The sequence below is a fragment of the Saitoella complicata genome (genome assembly GCF_001661265.1).
Source record: "Saitoella complicata NRRL Y-17804 unplaced genomic scaffold SAICOscaffold_6, whole genome shotgun sequence".
Taxonomy (NCBI): Eukaryota; Fungi; Ascomycota; class Saitoellomycetes; order Saitoellales; family Saitoellaceae; genus Saitoella; species Saitoella complicata.
Genome location: NW_017566997.1, coordinates 509,930 through 530,380, shown reverse-complemented (window position 1 = coordinate 530,380; position 20,451 = coordinate 509,930). Strand labels below are relative to the sequence as shown.

The window sequence follows — 20,451 nt, the reverse complement described above, 5'->3', positions numbered from 1 at the left end:
CTATCGTACACTTTACTTTCATCTGATTGAGCTTCTAGCACCCCTGTGCCCAATCTCTTGCATGCTTTTCGGCTTGTATGAACGAACGCCTGTGAATCGGAGTTAGAGACGATATCATAAACTAGCTCGCAACTCACCTGAAATGAAACTTTACTTCATCCTAAATCCCTTAATCACCGTATGCGCAACCGCCGCCGCAGCCAACAACACGTTGAAGATATTGAACATCTGCAGGCGAGACCGATACGTCAGTGACCTCGACTCCCGAGAACTGGGGCTGATCGTCACTTACCTCGAGCACACTACCCAGCTTGACCTCTGTCTCAACCTTGGGTTCCCCGTTTTCCGTCGGAAAATGTCCGTTCGTGTAGAAATACTCCAGTAATTCCTACGTACACCCCTTCCGTCAGCAACCAAAAAAGTATACTCGGTGGATGCCTACACATACATCCTTCTCCTCCCAAACCCGCCTCAACCACACCTCAAACTTAGGATCATCGTTCAACGGCACATCCTTCACCTTGATCCTCCGCACATGAATATGAACACCCTTTGGCGCTTTGCCCTCTCCATATACGGATTTCAGGGTATATTCGATTCCGGCGAAAGGGTTGACGGAGGGTTGGATGCCGGAGTAGCCGATTGTTAGGTCATAGATGTAATCGATGGAAGGGTCGAGGGTTGCCAGGCAGAAGTGGAGGCCGGTCGTGCGGGGGAGGAGGAGGTGTTTGAGGTCGGACTTCACGGAATTAAGTTAGTTTTCTTTAGACAATACGGCGAACAAAGATAACGTGTACCTGTCCGGTCTTCTCCGCAAATTCGGCGGATTTCTGGGTGGTGTTAGGCGAGTAATTCGTTCCCTCAGGGAAGATGAGAAGCCACATCGGGTCATCAGGGTTCTTCAACTTTTGCAGACGATGAAGCATCTTAGGCTTGTCATGTGACCATTTTCTGTCAGTTCACCGTCAGCCATCAAATATGTAAGAAAGATGTGTTATGGGAAACCGACCTCGACATGAAGATAAACCCGTAGAATTGCATTGCCCATCCGGCGATAGGGATCCATTTCAAAGAATCCTTGAGGATGATATAGATTGCCCCGTGAAGGCGGGAGGTGTACGCCAACCACCAGATATACAACCAATCCGAGTAAATCTGTCCGAAAGAAGTGTTAGTCGGTATTCAACCAATTGAGACTATCCCGGACCTGATGATTGGCGATAACGACAGCTCGTTGTGGAAAAACGCTAGATAATCTCCCATCTTCGGTTTTGCGTAGTTGTCCCGCCATGTCCGTATCACCCGTAACTACCATTTTAGTTGGAGCGAAGTACTGCGTGATGAATACGCAGATGAGACCGAACGACTGTTTGGTACGGGAAATATACGCGTAGTACCATTGTTTATCGTAGAAGTATAGCGGAACGCCGAGTAATTGGGTCGAGAACTGTATGGTGAAATGTCAGTAATGGCACGAGGCGATTAATTGTCTTCTTCAACATACCACGCAGACACATGTCAGGTTAAAGAGAGTGATCAAAGTGACCAAACGAAGGAGCTGCTTCCACGCGGGAGCATGTTTGTCCTTGTCCGAGGTCAATGCTGGATCCATTGGTGGTTATGTTTCGTTGGTCGAGGAGGACTTGAATGCGCTCATCGTGCGGAGGTTCGTGCAGCGGGCCCTGGCGGGAACGCGAATCCGTGCGAATATTTGAGATGACTGTACGAATGACTGGATTTCCTATGTTTTTTTACGTCTATATCTGCTTTATTTAGATAAGATTGTCCTACTCGTCATCCTCATCACTATCGTCTCCCATGTCAATCGTCGGCATCTCATCATCGCGTCCCTCTCCCTCGGTCTGTTGGACATCCATTTTCTCTTCCTTTTGCTGCGAGTAAGCGACTCCAAATGTTGACGCAGGTTGGGAGAGGGCAACAGGAACTGTCTCGATCACAGGCGGAACCTCGACGGCAGGGGTGGTGGGCATAGTGATCGCGGGAGCCGAGGCCGCACTGGACGCACCAAACCCACCAAAAGGCGTAGGAGCAGAAGCTGCCGGTGCCGATGCCACAGGCGCAGAAGCCGAGAATCCAGTCGACCAAGACGCACCACCACCAAACGCCTGCTGCGACGGTTGCTGCTGCTGAACAACCGGTGCCGCAATCACAACAGGCGGAGCCACAACCGCGCTTACACTCCCACTCCAAACCGGAGCTGGGGGCGCGGCCCTCATCTCATAGTCATCCTCACCATTCTCTTCCGCTTCCTCATCCTGCTGTCCCCTCATCAAGCTCAACACACCTTCCGTCGCCTTTCCGTTCGGATCGACCTTTCTCAAAGGTGGGAAACGGGTGTGGAGGACTGCGTCAAGCTGTTCGACACAAGCCAACTTGGCGCGAGCGAGGTCAGCGTTTGTGGAGTGCGATGCGGAGTCGAGAACGCGGAGGACGTGGGGAAGGATAGCCGCCTGTGTAGACGACGGAGAAAGCACAGACGCAACAAGCGCATCGTGCAAAAGAACACGTACGCTGGATGGAATAGTGACGGTGGTAGATGTGCTCAACTCCAGCAACACCCGATCAATACTCGACCTCAAAGACGGAGAGATCGCTTGAGGCATACACTGTCCCAAACAAACCCTCAACAACCCCAACGCAGCCTCGAGCATCTTCGTCCTAGGAATACGGTGGAACGCGGCGGGGTTGGTGAGAGCATCCGAACTGGCCATCGCGCCGGAAAGTTTGGCGGGGGCGTCGGAGGTGGGTGCCTTTCGCTTGCGGGGGTTCTTGGTGTTTGAGCCTGAAGCGGCAGTGGCGATGGCGTCTTCGACGGGGGTACGGGCGGAAGGCGGAGCGAGACGGGTGAGGTCGGAGAGAATTGCGGTGATGGGTGTGTTCGATACTTTCGCGTTCGAGGTACCAGCGCCGAACAGGGTGGTGCAGGCATCCAATGCCTCGTAGATAGCCTGACGGAGTTCCTCATTCGTGGTGGACTGAAGAAGACCGGAGGCTTGAGTGACGAAGGAATCGAAGTGAGGGAGGAAGTTGTGGGCGAGGACGCGGATGAGCGTGTGTGCGAATTTGACAGTAGCGATGTGGAGAGAGGGGAGGTGAGAGAACAAGAGTCCTTGCTCGTTCTTGTCGGTGGCGGGCTTGAGGAGGGCGTTAAACTTGATGTCGGTGACGCGAGTGAACAAGTCGACCAAGACTCCGACCGGGACCCTAACTTCCATCTTTCTACCCAAGCTCAAGAAAACTTCCAAGAGCTTGATCAAGACAGCAAAGCGCCGGCCACCAGCTACAACAGCAGAAGCGTGAGCGGTTGGCAACTCAGGCATACCCATTCCGCCCGGGTTAGTAATCCCATCCCGATCCTCATCCACAAATCGGAAAAGAGCATCGAGCGTTACATGCGCCTCACCTACGACTGCCAACAGGCCCTTCCTCCACTCATCCGCAGACCCATTCTTCGGTGCACAGAGATAAAGAGAAGCGAAGCACTTCGCGGCCGTCATCTCGACCTTGGGCGACGCCTGTCTCGAGCCGTCCAAAATCGCAAGGCATACAGATGTCAATTTTCCCGCAAACGGACGAAAAGTCGTAGGATGCTCAGTCAACGTCTCATGCAACGCGCCCAGTCCGGTCTGAAGCAAGTAATCGTTCGAACACAACGCAACGAGCGAAGCGAAATAGCCGGGCAACGCAGGCGTTGTGATATCTCTGATCAGCGCCGGCTTACCCCTCGTGAGCCTGAACAACGCCTTCAACGTAACAATCGTCCGCTCAAGCAACACCGGCGGCTCAGGTCGACCAAGGATAGCGATCAAGAGTCTCGACCAAGTCGCGCCATGGCTGAGTACGCAATCCCAACTCTGCTCCAATGTAGCTTTGATCAGGCAAACACCCGCCCACCTAACTCCAGCACTCTTCGCCTGAACCAAAGAAGTAAGTCTGGTAGTCCATTTGTGCAACGTAGCCGCATATTCTTCCTGATCACGCGCTTCAGAGGCGAGCGGACGCTGTGAAATGAGGGTTTCGAGGATGCCGGGGAGGTTTGTAGGGAGGGTGGGCTCGACGGAAGCGGGAAGGTACGAGGAAAGGATCGATTTGACCGTCAGGAGGCCGGTGTCGGGGGCTCGATTGGCCATTCTAGGGGGGGGGAGCAGGCCTGGAAATCAAGGCGGGTCGAGGAGGGTGGAAGGTGCTTATCGGCCAAAAAAGTCGTAGTGTGCCTTATCGACGTTACATCCGCCGACGATAGATTATAATACACCCAAAGGGAGACAGAAAGACCGAAATTGATTTAGAGATGTTATCGATGTGCTGTTTCTCGCAATAGAAGAACATGAAGGTGAAGTGCATTCCCTTTCCTATTGCGGGCACTCCATTGATCATGTATTGGCGCATCCATTAAGCTGCCGAGGTCACCTGCGAGTACGTCCACGCCCAACCGCGGAGTACGCTCGAACCTCCTCTGACTGTCCCGTCTCCTGTCCACTCCTCTCCAACTTTCACACAAACGCCGAAACCTTGACGGTTCATTACTACTCTCCACTCTACCAATCAATCAATTACAGTCACTTTTTGAATACAACACCTGCACAATGTTCCAAGCAAAGAGACAGAACACCTCCGCTTTGTTCAACGCCGCGGCTGCACCGTCATTGAGTCAGAGCGCACACGTCCCGTTGTCTCCTGATGTCCAGCGGAATCTTTTCCAGGTGCATATTCTCTCTTCACATCCTAACCTCACACTCCCGCCCTTCTGTCTAAGTGGGTGGGGAAGTTCTTTGGCTTTTGACCTACGAGCCCGGGATGTATGCTGATACGAACCATAGGTCGGCATGCGTGTCCGCAAGTCAGTAAACGCAGGTTACAAAACCAAAACCCAATCCATCTTCCCTACGACCGAGAAGAACGTCACTCCACCCCCTACCTTCATCCTTTCTACTTCATCTACGCTTTTCAACCCCGCAGCAGCACCCCATGGTCTTCTTCCGTTCAGTGCTGGACCAGTGAAGAGCTTGAAGAGAAGTAGGAGCGATCAGGATGACGAGGTCGAGCCGTTGAGTCAGGATGTTATTATGGGTGATGGAGGGCGCTTGGCGGGATCGCAGAGGAACGTTGATGTTACACCTGAGAACGACTTTGAGGAGGCAAGTTTCTTGCAGCCCATCGAGAGGCTCTAAACCTACCTCAATGCTATGGGCAGGTGAAGGCCAGTTGTGTTTTTGAGGATGAATGCATTTCATGTGCATCGGAGGACGTCGCTGTCGGGACGATTCGGTCGTCAGCACGCTACTACCACGACTGCTCCACGGGCACTACAAAGTCCCGCTTGATTGTTTTGGTTTTTCTTTTTCTTTCTCTTTCTCTTTCGGCGCTGCTTCTTACTGTTATGTTTATCTGTCGTTTCTGGGTCTTTATGTTTGCACGATTTGGGTATGGTTGGCGGTTACTGCTGGCTGGAGCCGGCTTCTTTGATACCTTTGTCGTCCGGGAGAGAGGGCGGACCTTTGTCTATGTTTGTTATTCAGGTCATTGCATTAATATTACTACTTCTCTACAACGCAACGTCGGATGATGGATGATACGATAGAGCTGATTGGACCTTGGGCATGCTTGAGCTCAAGGTCAATTGCTTCGGGTAGAGGAGCCGATGCCATGACGATGCCCACCCATTGGCCCAAGTCCAAGAGCGGTTGACTCGTCAATTGTGGTTTAAAAGTGTAACAAAAAGTCTTATTGCATTTTGAGGCCACCCTGAATACCACTTCCTCACACTCACGTGCACGCATACCCAGAGCCCTGACAGCTCGCCGGCGAAAACAACGTGGGGTCAACCTTAAGAGAAGCAGCTCGGTAGACAAGCACGAAGGTTCGATTCCGCCTGAACATCGAAGGGGACCCTGAACATCCCCTATCGAACTGAACCTCAACAGAGATCCCTTACGAGCTCAACCACCAGCACACCTGCAACGGCTTACACTCACCACTCGAGGGTCCATTCGATAAATACCATACATTCAAGATGAGCTGGAACGGTCCGGATCAGGCGACGCTGGCGCAATTGACCCAGATTTTACAAAACTCTATTTCGGAGAGTGCACAGGCAAGAAATGCTGCCAACCAGGTTTGTCTACTCACTCTAATTGTCACGGAGTTGTGACGGTTGCTGACGGCGATTGCGCACCATAGCATTTGGAACAAGCCAAGTCCTTGCCAGACCTCAACAACTACCTCGCATACATCCTCGTTCGATCAACGGACCAGGAGATCCCCGTACGGTCAGCGGCAGGTTTGTTGTTGAAGAACAATGCTAGGCTGTACTACCACGACATCGCCGAGCCCGTGCTCAACTTCGTCAAGGAGGCTGTTTTGAACGGATTGGCGGATGACCAGCATCTCATTCGCTCTATTGCCGGAAATGTCATCACTACGATTGTTTCCCGGGGTGGAGTCATTGCGTGGCCGGAGGTGTTGCCTAGGTTGATGGATATGCTCGATAACTCGACTGGTGCGACACAGGAGGGTGCATTCAGCGCCTTATGCAAGATATGTGAGGATTCATCGCATGAGCTGGACCAGGACTATAATGGACAGCGACCGCTCAACTTTATGATTCCGAAGTTCTTGACGTTCTGCGAGAACCCTAACCCGAAGCTCAGGGAGAACGCGATTTTCTGTTTGAACCAGTTCGTGATGATCAAATCTCAGAGCTTGAACATTCACATCGACTCTTTCTTGGCTGCGATCTTCAACCTTGCGACCGACACCACCCCCGAGGTCCGGAAGAACGTATGTCAGGCACTCGTGCAATTGCTCGATGCTCGTCCCGACAAGATTGAGCCGAATTTGAACTCGATTGTTGAGTACATGATGTACTCTACTTCTGATGACGACGAGACCGTCGCGCTCGAGGCTTGCGAGTTCTGGCTTACCATCGCGGAGAACGACGACTTGCGCCTTAAGCTCGAGCCTTACTTGCCTAGAATCGTGCCAATGTTGCTTAAGGGTATGATCTATACCGACATGGACGTTTTTGCGCTCGGTGGCGACGAGGACGATGCGAACGTTCCTGATAGGTTGGAGGACATCAAGCCTGTCTTTGCGCACGGTAAGAAGCACACTCTTCAGAGCCAAGGTGCTGGTAATGGAAATGCGGGAGGTGATGGTGACGACGACGAGGACGATGAGGACTACGATGATGATGAGGAGGACGAGGATGACATCTACGCCGAGTGGAACCTCCGTAAGTGTTCTGCTGCCGCTCTCGACGTATTGGCAACTGTCTTCCCCATGAGCCTCCTCCAGTCCGCTCTCCCTCACCTCAAAGAGCAGCTCTTCAACGCTGACTGGAAGGTCCGGGAAGCGGGTGTTTTGGCCCTCGGTGCCATTGCGGACGGATGCATGGATGGTATCATGCCCCACTTGCCCGAGATCTTCCCTTACTTGATCAGCTTGTTGAAGGATCCCAAGCCCCTCGTTAGGCAGATCACCTGTTGGACACTCGGTAGATACGCTCGCTGGGCCGCCGCTCTCACCACCGAGGCCGAGATGAAGATGTACTACGAGCCCCTCGTCGAGGGTCTCCTTCGCATGGTTTTGGACAACCACAAGCGTGTCCAGGAGGCTGGATGTTCCGCCTTCGCGAACTTGGAGGAGATCTCTGGCGCCGTGTTGTTGCCGTACATGATCCCCATCTTGAAGTCCTTCCAAATGGCATTCCAGAAGTATCAGCACAAGAACTTGTTGATCTTGTATGATGCTGTACAGACTCTCGCCGATTCTATCGGTGGAGCATTGAACAACTCTGACTACATCAACTTGCTTATGCCGCCTCTTATTGAGAAGTGGCAGGCTTTGGCGGATGATGATAGAGATTTGTTCCCGTTGTTGGAGTGCTTATCCGCTGTTACTGCCGCGCTCGGGTCTGGATTCATTCCGTTTGCGCAGCCTGTATTCTCAAGGTGTATTCACATCTTGTCGAGCACCATCGCACAATTGCAGGCCTGTGCGCAGGACCCCTCCTTGGAGTGGCCCGATAAGGACTTCCTCATCACCTCGCTTGATTTGTTGAGTGGTGTCGTCCAGGCCCTCGGACAGAACTCGAGTCAGCTGATGTTGACCTCGAATCCTCCAGTTGTCCAGTTGTTGTCTGTTTGTATGCAGGATGAGGTTGCGGAGGTGAGGCAGTCTGCGTACGCGTTGTTGGGTGATATGGCGATCCAGTGTTTCGACACGATCAGACCGTACATCCAATCCGTCATGACTGAGCTCATTCCGCAAATCGAGCCCCGTACGGACGCATTCTCGGTGTGTAACAACGCTGCTTGGGCGGCTGGTGAGATCGCGTTGCAGATGGGTGCGGAGATGGCTCCTTGGGTTGAGCAATTGATGGGTCGATTGGTGCCTCTGTTGAACGCGAAGGGTACGCCTCACACTGTTCGGGAAAACGCCGCTATCACCCTCGGCCGTCTCGGTCTTGTCTGCGCCGAACCCGTCGCGGCCCAACTCGACCAATACGCCGCCTCATGGTGCGAAGTCCTCGCCAATGTCCGCGACAACGAGGAGAAAGACTCCGCATTCCGTGGAATGTGCACTATCATCTCCAAGAATCCCAACGCGCTCAACCCGTACTTTATCCAGTTCTGTACTGCTGTCGGAAGATGGCAGGAACCGAGTGCGGAGTTGGCGAATATGTTCCATCAGATTTTGATTGGGTATAAGAGCATTATGGATCCTGCTACTTGGGCGCAGAGTTTGCAGCATTTGACACCGGAGGTGCAGGCTGGGTTGCAGAAGTATGGAGCGTAAGTGAGTGAAGAGACATCGTGGGAGCGAACGTGAAAGGAAATGGAGCAGTGAGCTGAAGAAGAGATAGGAAGAAAGGAATTGAGTGAGAAGAAAGGGATTTGAGAGTTATTCCCGTTATTTTGTTTTTCGTAGACTAGTCATCGCATCTTGCATCGTTATAATCCTGTTTTTCTATCTCCATCCACTTCACCTCTGCCTCAGTCCTTCTCCTTACCCGTGGCTCAGCACTGCAGCTGCAGGCACTGTACTCAGAAAGTTTAACGCGCCACACATACGAAGCGTCTCGATAAGTGAACCCTCAGCGAACATCTTCTACGACTGAGCCGATATACAATGCCTCCAAAGTCACGGTCATCACTACCAGGACCCGCCGCAAAAGGTGCGCAGCCTCCAAGACCGGCGGGTGCGGCAGCAGGCGGTCAAAAGAGGAAGAGGACGCGGAAGTCGCGGACGGAGGTTTCGTCAGATGAGGAGAGCTCAAGTGAGAGTGAGAGTGATGACGATAGTGAGGGTGATGAGGAGGAGATGAAGGATGATGAGGATTTCATGGGACGGCATGAGGTGGACGTGGACGAGGAGGATGAGCGCGTGGATCGGGATCAGGGTCAGGATGAGGAGATGAAGGATGTGGGTGCGGAGGAGCAAGCGCAGCCAGTACGGAGAAAACAGGTTGCTGATGACGAGGTATGAATCGAGGCTGAGGGTTTCCCCGGGGAAGCATGCTGACAGTTTCATATAGCGGCTGAATTTGCCCGCACCCATCGCGACCCTCGATGATCGAGATCCAGCATTAGCGGAGAGGTTCAAGGATTACTACATGAACCTAGTAACGGAGGAGTTTGGTGATGATCTGAATAAGATCAGAGAGGTAAGGTATTCCTGGTGTTACAGTACTGACAGAAGGCTGACTTGATGCATAGGAATCTACGTTCAATGAGCGATCACTGCCGATGCTCATTCGGTCGCTACAGTCTGGGACGAATATTTTCAGTGGGGAAGAGAAGGAATTGTTTTTGCGAGAGGCTGATAGAACGGGGAAGGCGATGGAGTAGGTGTTTGGTGGTGCATATTGACAGGCAGAGGGATGGAGATCGAGGTGAAGGTCATTAAGGGGAGGATTATCCGCGGGCCAGTATCTGGTGCTGCTCCCGTCATAGCTGAAGAACAATGTATGCCCATTCAGCACTCTGCTCGATCGTGCCCTCTTCACATTCGTAATGCGCTGTGTTACAGCAGGCTGCCCTTGACCGACCGGTCCCAAATCCCCGGCGCGTGCACCCCAAAGTCGCGAATTCCGCCAAAGTCCTTGCGCCGCAGCGATACTTGTACACAATTAAAGTAACACCCACCCTCGGAAACCATGAATGAGTCTAAGGCCGTAGGGCAAGCATTACCAACTGGAGGTTTGTTGGAGAAGGCTATTGCAGATTGAGTCGTCCGATGCTAATCATGCCGTGCAGATTCGGCGCCGAATGTTCATGTTGATGACAATGTCGATGTCGCGAACCAGAGGGAGGGGCTTGAGAAGGATCTGGAGCAGGTGAAGATTGAGGATACTAGTAATGGGGATGGGCAAGCGAATACTGAGGGAGAGAATGGTGCGGACGTACGATTACCGCTCACTGATGCTGCGGAGGAAGGAGATGGAGATGTCAAGGTCGAGGTAAACGGACAAGAAGCCATCGCAAAAGTGGAAAAAGACGCATCAAACAACGACTCCGTCAAACTTGAAAGATTATCGGACGCCGGCGACGACTCACCATCCGCAGAAACTAAGGAGGAGACAGCAAGCGATGCGTCGTCACCACAAGAAGACAAGCCACGTAAAGCCAAGCCCGTCACTCGCGAACCTCAGCTCTTCGACCACCTTCCCTCCACAAAAGATGAGGCGGCAAAAACCTTCGAAGAGCTCGCGAAGAGTTATTATCAGAACAAACAGCTTGGGGTGTCTTCGCAGAATGAGATCATGACGTGTGATTGTTGGCAGCAATGGGGTACGTTATTCTGCTTATGATGAAATGTGCTGGTTCTGATGATTTGGTACAGAGGATGGTCAGAATATGGCTTGTGGGCCTGATTCGGATTGTATCAATAGGTTGACATCGATGGAGTGCGTTGACGACAGCGGATGTAATTGTGGCGACGAATGCCAGAACCAACGATTTCAACGACGACAATACGCCGATATCGACGTTATCAAAACTCAGAAGAAGGGATACGGACTCCGCGCCAACTCCGATTTCCCACCTGATCACTTCATCTATGAATACGTGGGCGATGTGATTACCGAACCACAATTTCGAAAGCGAATGGTCGAATATGATAAGAGTGGTGTTAAGCATTTCTACTTCATGATGCTGCAGAAGGGAGAGTTTATCGATGCGACGAAGAGGGGTGGGTTTGCGAGGTTTGCGAATCACTCCTGCAATCCGAATTGTTATGTGGATAAGTGGGTCGTGGGCACGCATCTACGCATGGGTATCTTCTCGAAAAGGCCGATTAAGGCTGGAGAGGAGTTGACGTTTGATTACAATGTAGATCGGTATGGAGCTCAAGCACAACCGTGTTACTGTGGAGAACCGAATTGTATCGGTTTTATCGGAGGAAAGACACAGACTGGCGCAGATAACACCAAGATGACACAAACGGTCCGCGATGCCCTAGGTCTGGAAGACGAGGAAGACTGGGAAACCGCAACAGCCAAGAAGAAGAAAAGAAGAAAGGGCGAAACCGACGAAGAATACGCTGCCAAACTAGCACCAAAGGCAGTGACGGAGAAGGGCGTGACGAAGATTATGAGTACGCTCATGCAATCCAAAGAACAATGGATGGTCAACAAACTTCTCACTCGAATTCGAATTAGCGAGGACCCCGCCGTCCACCGCCGTGTGATGCGTATGCACGGGTACCAAATCCTCGGTACCGTTCTCTCCGACTACAAATCCGACCCAGCGATCTCCACCACCATCCTCGAAGTCTTACTCTCCTGGCCCCGTGTCACTAAGAATAAGATCTCAAGTTCGAGTATTGAGGATACGGTTAAGGAATTGTCTGGTGCGGAAGATGAGGTGGTGAGGGGTTTGGCGGAGAAGTTGTTGGGGGAATGGAGTACGCTCGAGATGGCGTATCGGATTCCGAGGAGGGCGAAGACGGAGGCATCAGTGGATTCGGCGGCGGTGAGTGAGGCTGCGGAGAGTCCGAAGCCGACGCCTATCGAGGCACCGAAGGGGCCGGCGGCGGAGAGGGCGTATCAGGGATCGGGGATCGGTACACCTACGGGTTTCCGGCCACCGTTTCCGAGGCTATTCCCGCCGAGACCTCGACCGATGTCACGCGGTTCGTTTGGACCGGGTGGCCCGCCGATGGGACCACGGGCCCTTAGAGGTCCGGACGTCAATGCGCTGCCGCCTGGCTGGGAAGAGGCTCAGGATGATTCTGGGCGGACGTATTACTACAACAAAGCCGAAGGCAAAAACCAGTGGACGAGACCTATGTTTAGCGATTCGCCAAAGCCGGTTGTCGAGACGAAGCCTGATTTACAGTCCATTATTGAGGCTGCGAAGGCGAGTTTAGCGCAAAAGGAGGAAGCTGAGAAGAAGGCTCAGGAAGTTGAGAAAGATGGTGGTGAAAGGAAGGAGAGGAAGGAAAAGCCTCCCACACAGAAGCTGCTCGAAAAGGTGCTTGCGCCCTTCGTGTCCAACACAGTCAACAAATATTACGGCAAATCCGGAGCACTTGGCAAAGATGATGTCAAGAAGTATGCGAAGGAACTCGCTGCCATTCTCGTGCAAAAAGAGATCAAGGCGGGGAAGACGGAGAAAGACTTCAAGGAGTTGAGTGAGGAGAAGAAGAAGAAGGTGAAGGGGTTTATTGTGAGCTATATGGACAAGCTGATGGCGCATAAGAAGAAGAAGGGGGCTAAGGGTGGGGAGAAGGAGAGCCAGAGCTCGAGTCAGGGAGGGAGTCAGACGCCGATGGAGAGTATGGGTGACGCTTCTCAGAGCGAGGTGCTACCGAAATCAACGGAAGATACCGCGTTGAGTACGATGGGTGCAATGAAGGAAGCGCCTCCTCCACCGCCGCCTGTTGAAGATAATGCCGTTCTGGACGAATTCCAAATCGGCGGCGACGACTTTGGCATGGAAGACGAGATGATGGAGGAGGCCAGCGCCGCGCCGAGTCGCAAGAGAAGCGGATCACCAGAAGCATCGAACAGAGATGAAAAGAGACCGAGGAGCGCGTCCGAGGTGAAGGGTCTGGAGTCAGGTAAAACCTGGCAGGAGTTGGGCATGAATGAGGATAGAGCACGTATGCTGGGATTGTTGTAAGGAGTACGGGCATAACAAAAAATATGGCATTATATTATAGGGAGAAGGAACATTTGACTAGGCGTTTGAATTGGCCGTGGCATATCCAGCAAGGCATATATCAGGAGGGACATCGTTCATACGTTTGACCAATCTTGTAACAAGAAATTTCCCAAGCTCTAACTGCCTGGGTACTCGGCTGCGCTGCCGTTATCAAGCTCGGCGGGGTCCCTGCACGCTGCGTCATGCGGGGTCTGATCAGCTGCTGCAAACGGTATACCCAGGATCAGAACGTCCAGCATTCATTCGACCATGATCATTCGTTCACGAGCATTCATTCGGTCAGCAAGACTTGCTGCATTTTCTTTAAGACGCTATGCCACTTCCTCTGCTCTCAATGGTCTCCTCGCCAAAGAACCACAAGGTCCGAGCGTCCTGACCGAGCTTCCGGGTCCCAAAGCTCGAGCAGCGAAAGAAGAGCTGTTGAAGGTAGCTGACTGGCAATCGTTGAATATGATCCTAGATTACTACAAGAGTTACGGGAACTATGTGTGTAAGATTGAGCGCGTTCTCAACGATTGGCTACCTCATGATTTACACAGGCCATTGATCCAGATGGGAATGCGTTTCTGGATGTATTCGCACAGATTGCCAGGTTTGAAGCATTCCAGTTCTGCAGGTTGAACCTTGCTCACGGATTTCTCAAACAGTATTCCGATCGGGTACAATAACCCTACACTCCTCGCCGCTGCCACGACACGGAAGTTCGCGACCTATTTCATGAACCGACCAGCAATGGGTAGGGTCTCCCATTCACGGAATGTAACATGCCTCTGACGGCTACCCTACAGGCAACTTCCCACCTGCCGAGATGGCGCAAATCCTTCGGGACGGAATCCTGTCAGTAGCACCCAAAGGTTTGAATAAAGTCTCTACTTCGATGTGTGGAAGTTGTGCGAATGAAACTGCATATAAGGTGACAGCGAATACGATACCCCTATGTTGAATAGGCGCTCACGTTTTCATGTCACAGGCTGCGTTTATGTATCATGCACGGCAGAGGCGTGGGATTGATACGGATTTCACGGAGGAGGAGATGATGAGCTGTATGCGCAACCAAGCACCAGGTGAAATACTTCCAACAGCCATAACGCACCGTCAACTGATGTGAAAGGTTTCACAGGCTCTCCCGACGTTGCCATACTCTCCTTCACAGGTGGCTTTCACGGCCGGCTGTTTGGGTCGTTGTCGACCACACGCTCAAAGCCGATCCATAAACTGGACAGTACGTCTAGAATGTAATCATCGTGATTTGTCATGTACTGATCATTCGGGACATACAGTTCCAGCCTTTAATTGGCCTCAAGCGCCGTTCCCGATGTTGAAGTATCCGCTCGAGGAGCATGTTGAGGAGAACAAGGCCGAAGAAGCACGATGTCTAGAGGAGTTGGAGCGGATCATTAAAGAACGGTGAACAATGACTTCCCGTAAGGAAACCTCCTGCTAAACTCGTTGCTTACAGCAAAACCCCGATCGCTGCTGTAGTGGTTGAGCCTATCCAAAGCGAGGTACATGGAAAACATTGTATGTCAACCAAGACAACCACTGATTTCACTACGTACAGGGCGGCGATAACCACGCCTCTCCTCAGTTCTTCCAGTCCCTCCGCACCCTAACCCTCGACCACTCCATCCTCTTCATCGTCGACGAAGTTCAAACCGGAATCGGCGCAACCGGACAATTCTGGGCACATGAAGCGTGGGGGTTGGAGGCGCCGCCGGATATCGTTACGTTTTCGAAGAAGTTTCAGGCTGCTGGGTGGTATTATGGGAGGGAGGAGTTACAGCCTGATCGGGGGTATAGGCAGTTTAATACGTGGATGGGGGATCCGGTTAGAGCGTTGCAGGCGAAGGTTATTATTGAGGAGATTTGGCGACTTGATTTGCTTGCTAACGTGAACGAGACGGGAAGTTGGTTGTACGAACAGTTGGAAGATCGGTTCCGGAGGAAGGGACTGGTCAAGAACCTGAGAGGGAAAGGCCGTGGGACGTATATAGCGTGGGATATGGATGATGGACCGGCACGAGATAGGTTCGTGATTGGGATGAAGAAAAGGGGAGTTAATATTGGGGGATGTGGAGAGCGTGCAGGTAAGTCTCATCCTTCTCGTCTTGTTTCGCTCATTATCGCCAAGAACCGAGCTGACTAAGGATTGGACAGTGAGGTTGAGGCCGATGTTGGTGTTCACGAGGAGGCATGCAGAGGTTTTGGTTGGGGTTATGGAGGGTGTGTTGAATGATGCATGAGAAATGGGACCCGATCATGATAAGTTTTTCGGGTATAGCGGAAGGTTTTACTGTCAGGTTCTACTCCATTGATGACGCATACTGACTGTGCAAACAAATGTCATCGCTAAAATACCACGCCTAAGACAAAGCTGTCTAGCTGTATCGAACGCCCATAACTAGATCACTGCGTCCCATCTATCTCCTCTTCCCTCCCCTCCCACCCCTTCCACCCCTCCCGCCACGCTTCGCCCCATCCCCATTAATCCTCTCAATGTCCCTCTTTGACACAACCAACGAACCATTCTTGAATCTCCCCACTCCAATCTCTTTCAACCGCCCATGCGCATTCCTATTCCTCACATCCTCCTTCCACCCCTTCCTCGCCTTATTCGTCAACTCCTCCTGCTCGGCCGTGGGCTTTGCGATGATAATATTCGCTTCGCGCGCACGAGATTGGTGTGCGAGGATTGACTTGCGGGCTTTGTTTTTGATACCGTGGAGGATTTGGGTTGACATGCGTTCCTTTTTAGGGCCTGCGCCGCCGAGTTCGGTGATGCGGCTTTGTAGGGCTTTTAGGCGTGCCTTCCCGCTGAGCTCCAATGAGTCTCCACCCGCCTCCTTCAGCAAGTTCGATTCCCGCAATAGTTTTTGTAGAGCTGCATCATTCTTCAGATCATCCTCCTCGTCATTCTCGTCCCCGTCACCTTCCAAAAGGTCTTGGAGGTTCTTGGCGGAGGTGGTGTTGGAAGCGTCGAGTTTGGGTGCTTTGGAGGACATGAAAGCTTTCTTTTGGGATTTGTCGATTGTGACGCCGCGTCCTTCACGATCGGCCGAGGCATCGACGACGACCACTTTGGAGGGACGAGCGACTTCTTCCTCATCTTCCTCCTCATCTTCATCAGACACTCCCTCGTGGACGATGTCCAACCCATCCTCGTCTTCCGAGCCGGAGGCTGACGGTGACGGGGAAGGAGAAGCCCCCTCGTGCCTCCTCCTCTTCCGCGCAGTCTTGCCCGCTGAATCGAGTAACGCCGTACTCTCACCCCCAAACTGCTCCGTAAATCGTCTCCTCATCATCTCCTCGTATGACTCCTCCAGCTCCTCTTTCTCCTCGTCGTCTTCGTCAGCTGAGGAAGCTGCTGGTGGAGGGGAAGGGGCTTTGACGGGTTTTGGGCGGGAGATCGTGGGTCGGGAGGGTTTTTGCTGGGTCCTCTTGAAGGACGCGTTGAGTTTCTTTGCGGTTGCTGCGAGCATACTTGATCTCGTATCGTTCAGCTGCTGATAAAATACGAATCAAAGGCGTAGAGGGGGATGTCAATGGAGGTGTACTTTCGGAATAAGGTTTACCGGGGCAACATTTCGATCGTGGCGCACCAGGGTTTGGTGTGGCGCAGTGTTTCACATGCCGAGGACAGCTGCCGTATCGTCGTTACATCGCTTCCTCGAACCTTAAGCTTCATAAAATGGCCGAACAGAAACAGCGTACACGGTACTTTGATCTGCTCCAAATATCAAAGGAAAACGACTGACTGACAGATCAACAGCTTCCGCCCATGCATCGACATCCACTCTGGCGTCGTCAAACAAATCGTTGGCGGATCCCTCTCTACAACCACCCCCTCAATCCTGCAAACAAACTATGTCTCCCCAAATCCAGCATCATACTACGCGTCCCTCTACCGCGAGAAGGACTTAACTGGCGCACATGTCATCATGCTCGGACCCAACTGTGAAGAAGCCGCGATGGATGCGCTCAAGGCGTGGCCGGGAGGGTTACAAGTTGGAGGCGGTATCAAGGGAGGAGATGATGGGAATTGTGAGGAATGGATTGAAAGAGGTGCAGGGAAGGTTATCGTTACGAGTTGGTTGTTCCCCGGTGGAGAGTTCTCCATGGAGAGACTCCTCGACGTCGAACGCCGCGTCGGTAAAGATCGCCTCGTTGTCGACGTATCTTGCCGGAGAGATCCTACATCGAGTGCTGAGGAACCAAGATGGATCGTCGCAATGAACAAATGGCAGACCCTAACCTCTATGTATGTTACCTGCGAAACCCTCTCCCTCCTCGCCGGCCACTGTTCCGAATTCCTCATCCACGCCGCCGATGTCGAAGGTCTCTGTCGCGGGATCGACGAGGACTTGGTGCGTGCGCTCGGGGAATGGGTCACCATCCCGACGACTTACGCAGGCGGCGCGTACAAGATTGAGGATTTGGAGAGAGTGGATGAGTTGTCAGGTGGAAAGGTGGATTTAACCTACGGGAGTGCGTTGGATTTGTTTGGAGGGGATAAGGTCAAGTTTGAGAATTGCGTCGCTTGGAATAACCGCGCATAGTCCCTCTACCTCGCACGAGAGATGTAGGATATGGGCAACAAGGGATAGATGGTAGAGGGGTATATCATGCATCGTACATCACTTGATCTCGCCGTGCAAAGTCTATCGATTCCCACAAAATATGCGACTCACGCCCACGCCGTCCTCCCCTTCGTCTGCGGCCCCATAAACGACTCCTTCAACCCCGCAAACCATGTTCGAGCCCATGCGCCCCAGTCATGCCCATTCGTCCTAACATGCGCGAAATAAATCCTCAAACCGACTGTAGCCAACGTCAACCCAAAGCCCTAGCGTCCCACATTAGCCCTGCATTCTCAGTCTCGATGCTGAGGGGAGAGGAGGATACGTACCTGTGCTAATGGCATGATAATATGGTCTTTGATCGTAATCAGCGCGACCTGCCAGGGTGACTGCGCGCGCGATATCGAGTTCATGTATGACTGCTCAAACCTCAAATTCGGAATCGCGGGCATCATCGGGACTCTTGCCCTTCCCACTCCTCTACCACCCCTGTACTCTCCCTCTTCCCCATCTTCCTCTTCGTCTGAGGTGCTATCGAGCGCCGAGTCGTATTCGAGGTCGAGATCGGAAGCGGTGGATTGCCGTGATGAGGATGAATCAGGACGCTCGGAGCGCAGAGGCTCGCCGGGGGTGGAGTTGATGGAGGTGATGTGTGCGGAGGCGGAGGTTGGGGGACTTATGTCCTCAGATGAGGGGTTGTGAACGATGTTGGAGTGGAGGATTGTTTCTGCTAGAGCGTCCATTGTTGCGTATTCTTGTCCGATTTGGTTGGTTGGTTGGTCGGCTCGGGGTCAAGTGCTAAGGTTAATGATGGGTGTTGGAGAGGAGGATGGTGGTGGTGAGTTTGTGGGGTTGCACGTGACTGCCGCTGGATGACGTCTGCAGCTGGGTCGCACGCTCACAGCGTCGATTTATCAGACCACTGAGATTGTTGCTGAACTTGTGATTCTGGATGTTTTCATCTTCATTCTCCGTTTCATGTTCTTCAGCTGCTGCAGATTGCGTTTACGAGACGGACGACAACCTATGACTCCAACCTTAGAAAGCACCACGTCAATTACTGTCACTTCAACATGTCATTCTCCGACGTCCCTGATGAAATCATCACCTCCGTTCTAGCCTACCTCTCCGGCCCAGATCTCCGCCAGATCAGCCTCATCAATCGCCGTCTCCACCGTCTAACCCAGGATCAAAGACTCTGGTACACTATCTGTCGCGAAGATCACCGGAACAACGAGACAAAAGGCGCTATACACAATCAACCCACCCCGCAGCAAATGGCGTTTTGTCGGGATGCGATTGATTTCCCATATAGCCCCGGATACGATTACTTCCAGGAATACAAGTGGAGGCATGCGCCGCAGCATCGTGAGTGCATCAAGCTTAATGGAAACAATTGGGGTGAGGATATAACAGCGTACACTATCAGCAGCACGGGCGATTCTGTGTTTGTGTTATCGGATGTTGGGGTGGTTTATCATTACGTACGTTCTTCCTCGGAGGGAGAGTACGCCTTGGTCTACGAAACCGCGCTTGAACGGCCGGAAGCGAACGGGGCTTTCAAGCCCGTCGTTGTATCGAACAGTACCATCCTACTTGATGAGGAGGGGGCATGCCTGTATGTCGCCTATCAATCATACTATTACGAATTGGACACCATGTTCGGAGAAATATTGTATCATGACAAGCTGCAGTTAACGAGCTCCACGGAAAACGAAGCTTTCATTTCTTTGGCTCGGCTATCACCTGGTGTCATGGTCCTAGGAACCACCCAAAGGAAGATCCACCTCCTCCACCGCGAAGGCCAGCGCGGCCAGATCCGCAATACCATCCACCTCGAATTCCCCGCCTCAGCAATGATGGTCCTAGACACACACCTCCTCGTCACCGGCCGCGGTGCCGGCGCAGCACTCTTCCGCATCATCGTCGACGGCACCCTCATCCTCGACAAAATGGTGCACCTGGGACAAATGACACACGCAATAACACAACTAACACACAGCCAGAACGTCAACGACGGCAGTCCTCGCATCATCGCCTCCATCCACAAAACTTCCTCGTTCCACCTGAGCGAATACGCACTCTGCCTTCCCTCAACCCCCTCCCATCCCGCGGGCGCAGATCTGAAATTGGTCCGCCACCTCCCCTCCTGGCTCCAAGTCGGCCCCCTCCAATCCATAGCATCCCCCGGGCCCCCCTCCCACGGTCCCAACTTCGCCCTCATGCAGCACGACGGCCATGTCGCGATCATGGACGAAACCCTAACCCGAAAAATATCATACATACCCATCGGGAGAAACGAAGTCGCGTCTTCGCTGAGGTGTACGCATAAGGGAGTCTGGGTGAGGGTTGAGGAGGAGGGTGGGGTTAGGTTGGAGTATGTTACTGTTGGGAGTCGACCTACGCGTGTGGGTGGGACTGATGGGGAATTGGGTGGAGGGCGTGGAGAGGGGGAGGAGAGGGAGAAGGTGTTTAGGAGGGTGTTTGAGACGAGTGCGAGGGATCGGATGCGGTTTATGCGGTGATGGGTACTGGACTTTGCATGTTCTGAATAGAATACTGTTGAGCTAGGGCAGACATAAGTCAAGTGATCGTGGGAAGTCTCCTATTAGATCAGGGCTCGATACACCCCCAAAAGGCGTTGAAGAAGAGAGAAGAAATCATATCAAGAACCGTATGTACAA

General features: G+C 52.6%; 11 protein-coding genes across 11 annotated transcripts; 7 read left to right on the top strand and 4 right to left on the bottom strand.

Annotated features, from left to right (window-relative positions):
• On the bottom strand, positions 1–1,630 carry SAICODRAFT_78098 (acyltransferase-domain-containing protein). The gene is made up of 8 exons (XM_019171098.1): positions 1,505–1,630; positions 1,208–1,447; positions 1,010–1,155; positions 798–951; positions 449–739; positions 293–388; positions 138–228; positions 1–89 (listed from the first exon to the last, which is right to left on the bottom strand). The coding sequence occupies exons 1-7, from the start codon at positions 1,610–1,612 to the stop codon at positions 151–153; spliced, it is 1,113 nt and encodes a 370-aa protein (XP_019025672.1). The 5' UTR covers positions 1,613–1,630; the 3' UTR covers positions 1–89; positions 138–150.
• An 88-nt stretch (positions 1,631–1,718) lies between these two features.
• Positions 1,719–4,228, bottom strand: SAICODRAFT_70258 (uncharacterized protein). Its single transcript, XM_019170552.1, has one exon. It carries the CDS (start codon positions 4,149–4,151, stop codon positions 1,788–1,790), a length of 2,364 nt encoding a protein of 787 aa, XP_019025671.1. The 5' UTR covers positions 4,152–4,228; the 3' UTR covers positions 1,719–1,787.
• A 379-nt stretch (positions 4,229–4,607) lies between these two features.
• SAICODRAFT_6293 (uncharacterized protein) lies at positions 4,608–5,192 on the top strand (the record flags this gene model as incomplete). The annotated part of the gene is made up of 2 exons (XM_019169955.1): positions 4,608–4,724; positions 4,842–5,192. 2 exons carry the CDS (start codon positions 4,608–4,610, stop codon positions 5,190–5,192), a joined length of 468 nt encoding a protein of 155 aa, XP_019025670.1.
• Positions 5,193–5,846: 654 nt separating this feature from the next.
• On the top strand, positions 5,847–8,907 carry SAICODRAFT_78096 (karyopherin Kap104). Its single transcript, XM_019171097.1, has 2 exons — positions 5,847–6,136; positions 6,202–8,907. Exons 1-2 carry the CDS (start codon positions 6,035–6,037, stop codon positions 8,818–8,820), a joined length of 2,721 nt encoding a protein of 906 aa, XP_019025669.1. The 5' UTR covers positions 5,847–6,034; the 3' UTR covers positions 8,821–8,907.
• Positions 8,908–9,088: 181 nt separating this feature from the next.
• SAICODRAFT_212399 (uncharacterized protein) lies at positions 9,089–10,010 on the top strand. The gene is made up of 3 exons (XM_019166397.1): positions 9,089–9,504; positions 9,560–9,688; positions 9,741–10,010. The coding sequence occupies exons 1-3, from the start codon at positions 9,154–9,156 to the stop codon at positions 9,870–9,872; spliced, it is 612 nt and encodes a 203-aa protein (XP_019025668.1). The 5' UTR covers positions 9,089–9,153; the 3' UTR covers positions 9,873–10,010.
• Positions 10,011–10,135: 125 nt separating this feature from the next.
• SAICODRAFT_90338 (uncharacterized protein) lies at positions 10,136–13,259 on the top strand. Its single transcript, XM_019171692.1, has 3 exons — positions 10,136–10,223; positions 10,281–10,814; positions 10,867–13,259. Exons 1-3 carry the CDS (start codon positions 10,181–10,183, stop codon positions 13,146–13,148), a joined length of 2,859 nt encoding a protein of 952 aa, XP_019025667.1. The 5' UTR covers positions 10,136–10,180; the 3' UTR covers positions 13,149–13,259.
• Positions 13,260–13,439: 180 nt separating this feature from the next.
• Positions 13,440–15,433, top strand: SAICODRAFT_34194 (4-aminobutyrate aminotransferase; the record flags this gene model as incomplete). Its single annotated transcript, XM_019168342.1, has 10 exons — positions 13,440–13,676; positions 13,730–13,782; positions 13,838–13,926; positions 13,979–14,103; positions 14,161–14,254; positions 14,311–14,412; positions 14,471–14,597; positions 14,650–14,695; positions 14,752–15,277; positions 15,348–15,433. 10 exons carry the CDS (start codon positions 13,440–13,442, stop codon positions 15,431–15,433), a joined length of 1,485 nt encoding a protein of 494 aa, XP_019025666.1.
• On the bottom strand, positions 15,376–16,729 carry SAICODRAFT_18081 (uncharacterized protein). The gene has a single exon (XM_019165901.1). The coding sequence runs from the start codon at positions 16,667–16,669 to the stop codon at positions 15,611–15,613; it is 1,059 nt and encodes a 352-aa protein (XP_019025665.1). The 5' UTR covers positions 16,670–16,729; the 3' UTR covers positions 15,376–15,610.
• Positions 16,730–16,858: 129 nt separating this feature from the next.
• On the top strand, positions 16,859–17,837 carry SAICODRAFT_64787 (phosphoribosylformimino-5-aminoimidazole carboxamide ribotide isomerase). Its single transcript, XM_019170097.1, has 2 exons — positions 16,859–16,904; positions 16,960–17,837. Exons 1-2 carry the CDS (start codon positions 16,879–16,881, stop codon positions 17,744–17,746), a joined length of 813 nt encoding a protein of 270 aa, XP_019025664.1. The 5' UTR covers positions 16,859–16,878; the 3' UTR covers positions 17,747–17,837.
• SAICODRAFT_18079 (uncharacterized protein) lies at positions 17,800–18,564 on the bottom strand. The gene is made up of 2 exons (XM_019165900.1): positions 18,097–18,564; positions 17,800–18,033 (listed from the first exon to the last, which is right to left on the bottom strand). The coding sequence occupies exons 1-2, from the start codon at positions 18,508–18,510 to the stop codon at positions 17,875–17,877; spliced, it is 573 nt and encodes a 190-aa protein (XP_019025663.1). The 5' UTR covers positions 18,511–18,564; the 3' UTR covers positions 17,800–17,874.
• A 111-nt stretch (positions 18,565–18,675) lies between these two features.
• SAICODRAFT_212324 (uncharacterized protein) lies at positions 18,676–20,435 on the top strand. The gene has a single exon (XM_019166393.1). The coding sequence runs from the start codon at positions 18,841–18,843 to the stop codon at positions 20,290–20,292; it is 1,452 nt and encodes a 483-aa protein (XP_019025662.1). The 5' UTR covers positions 18,676–18,840; the 3' UTR covers positions 20,293–20,435.
• The last annotated feature ends 16 nt before the right edge of the window (positions 20,436–20,451 follow it).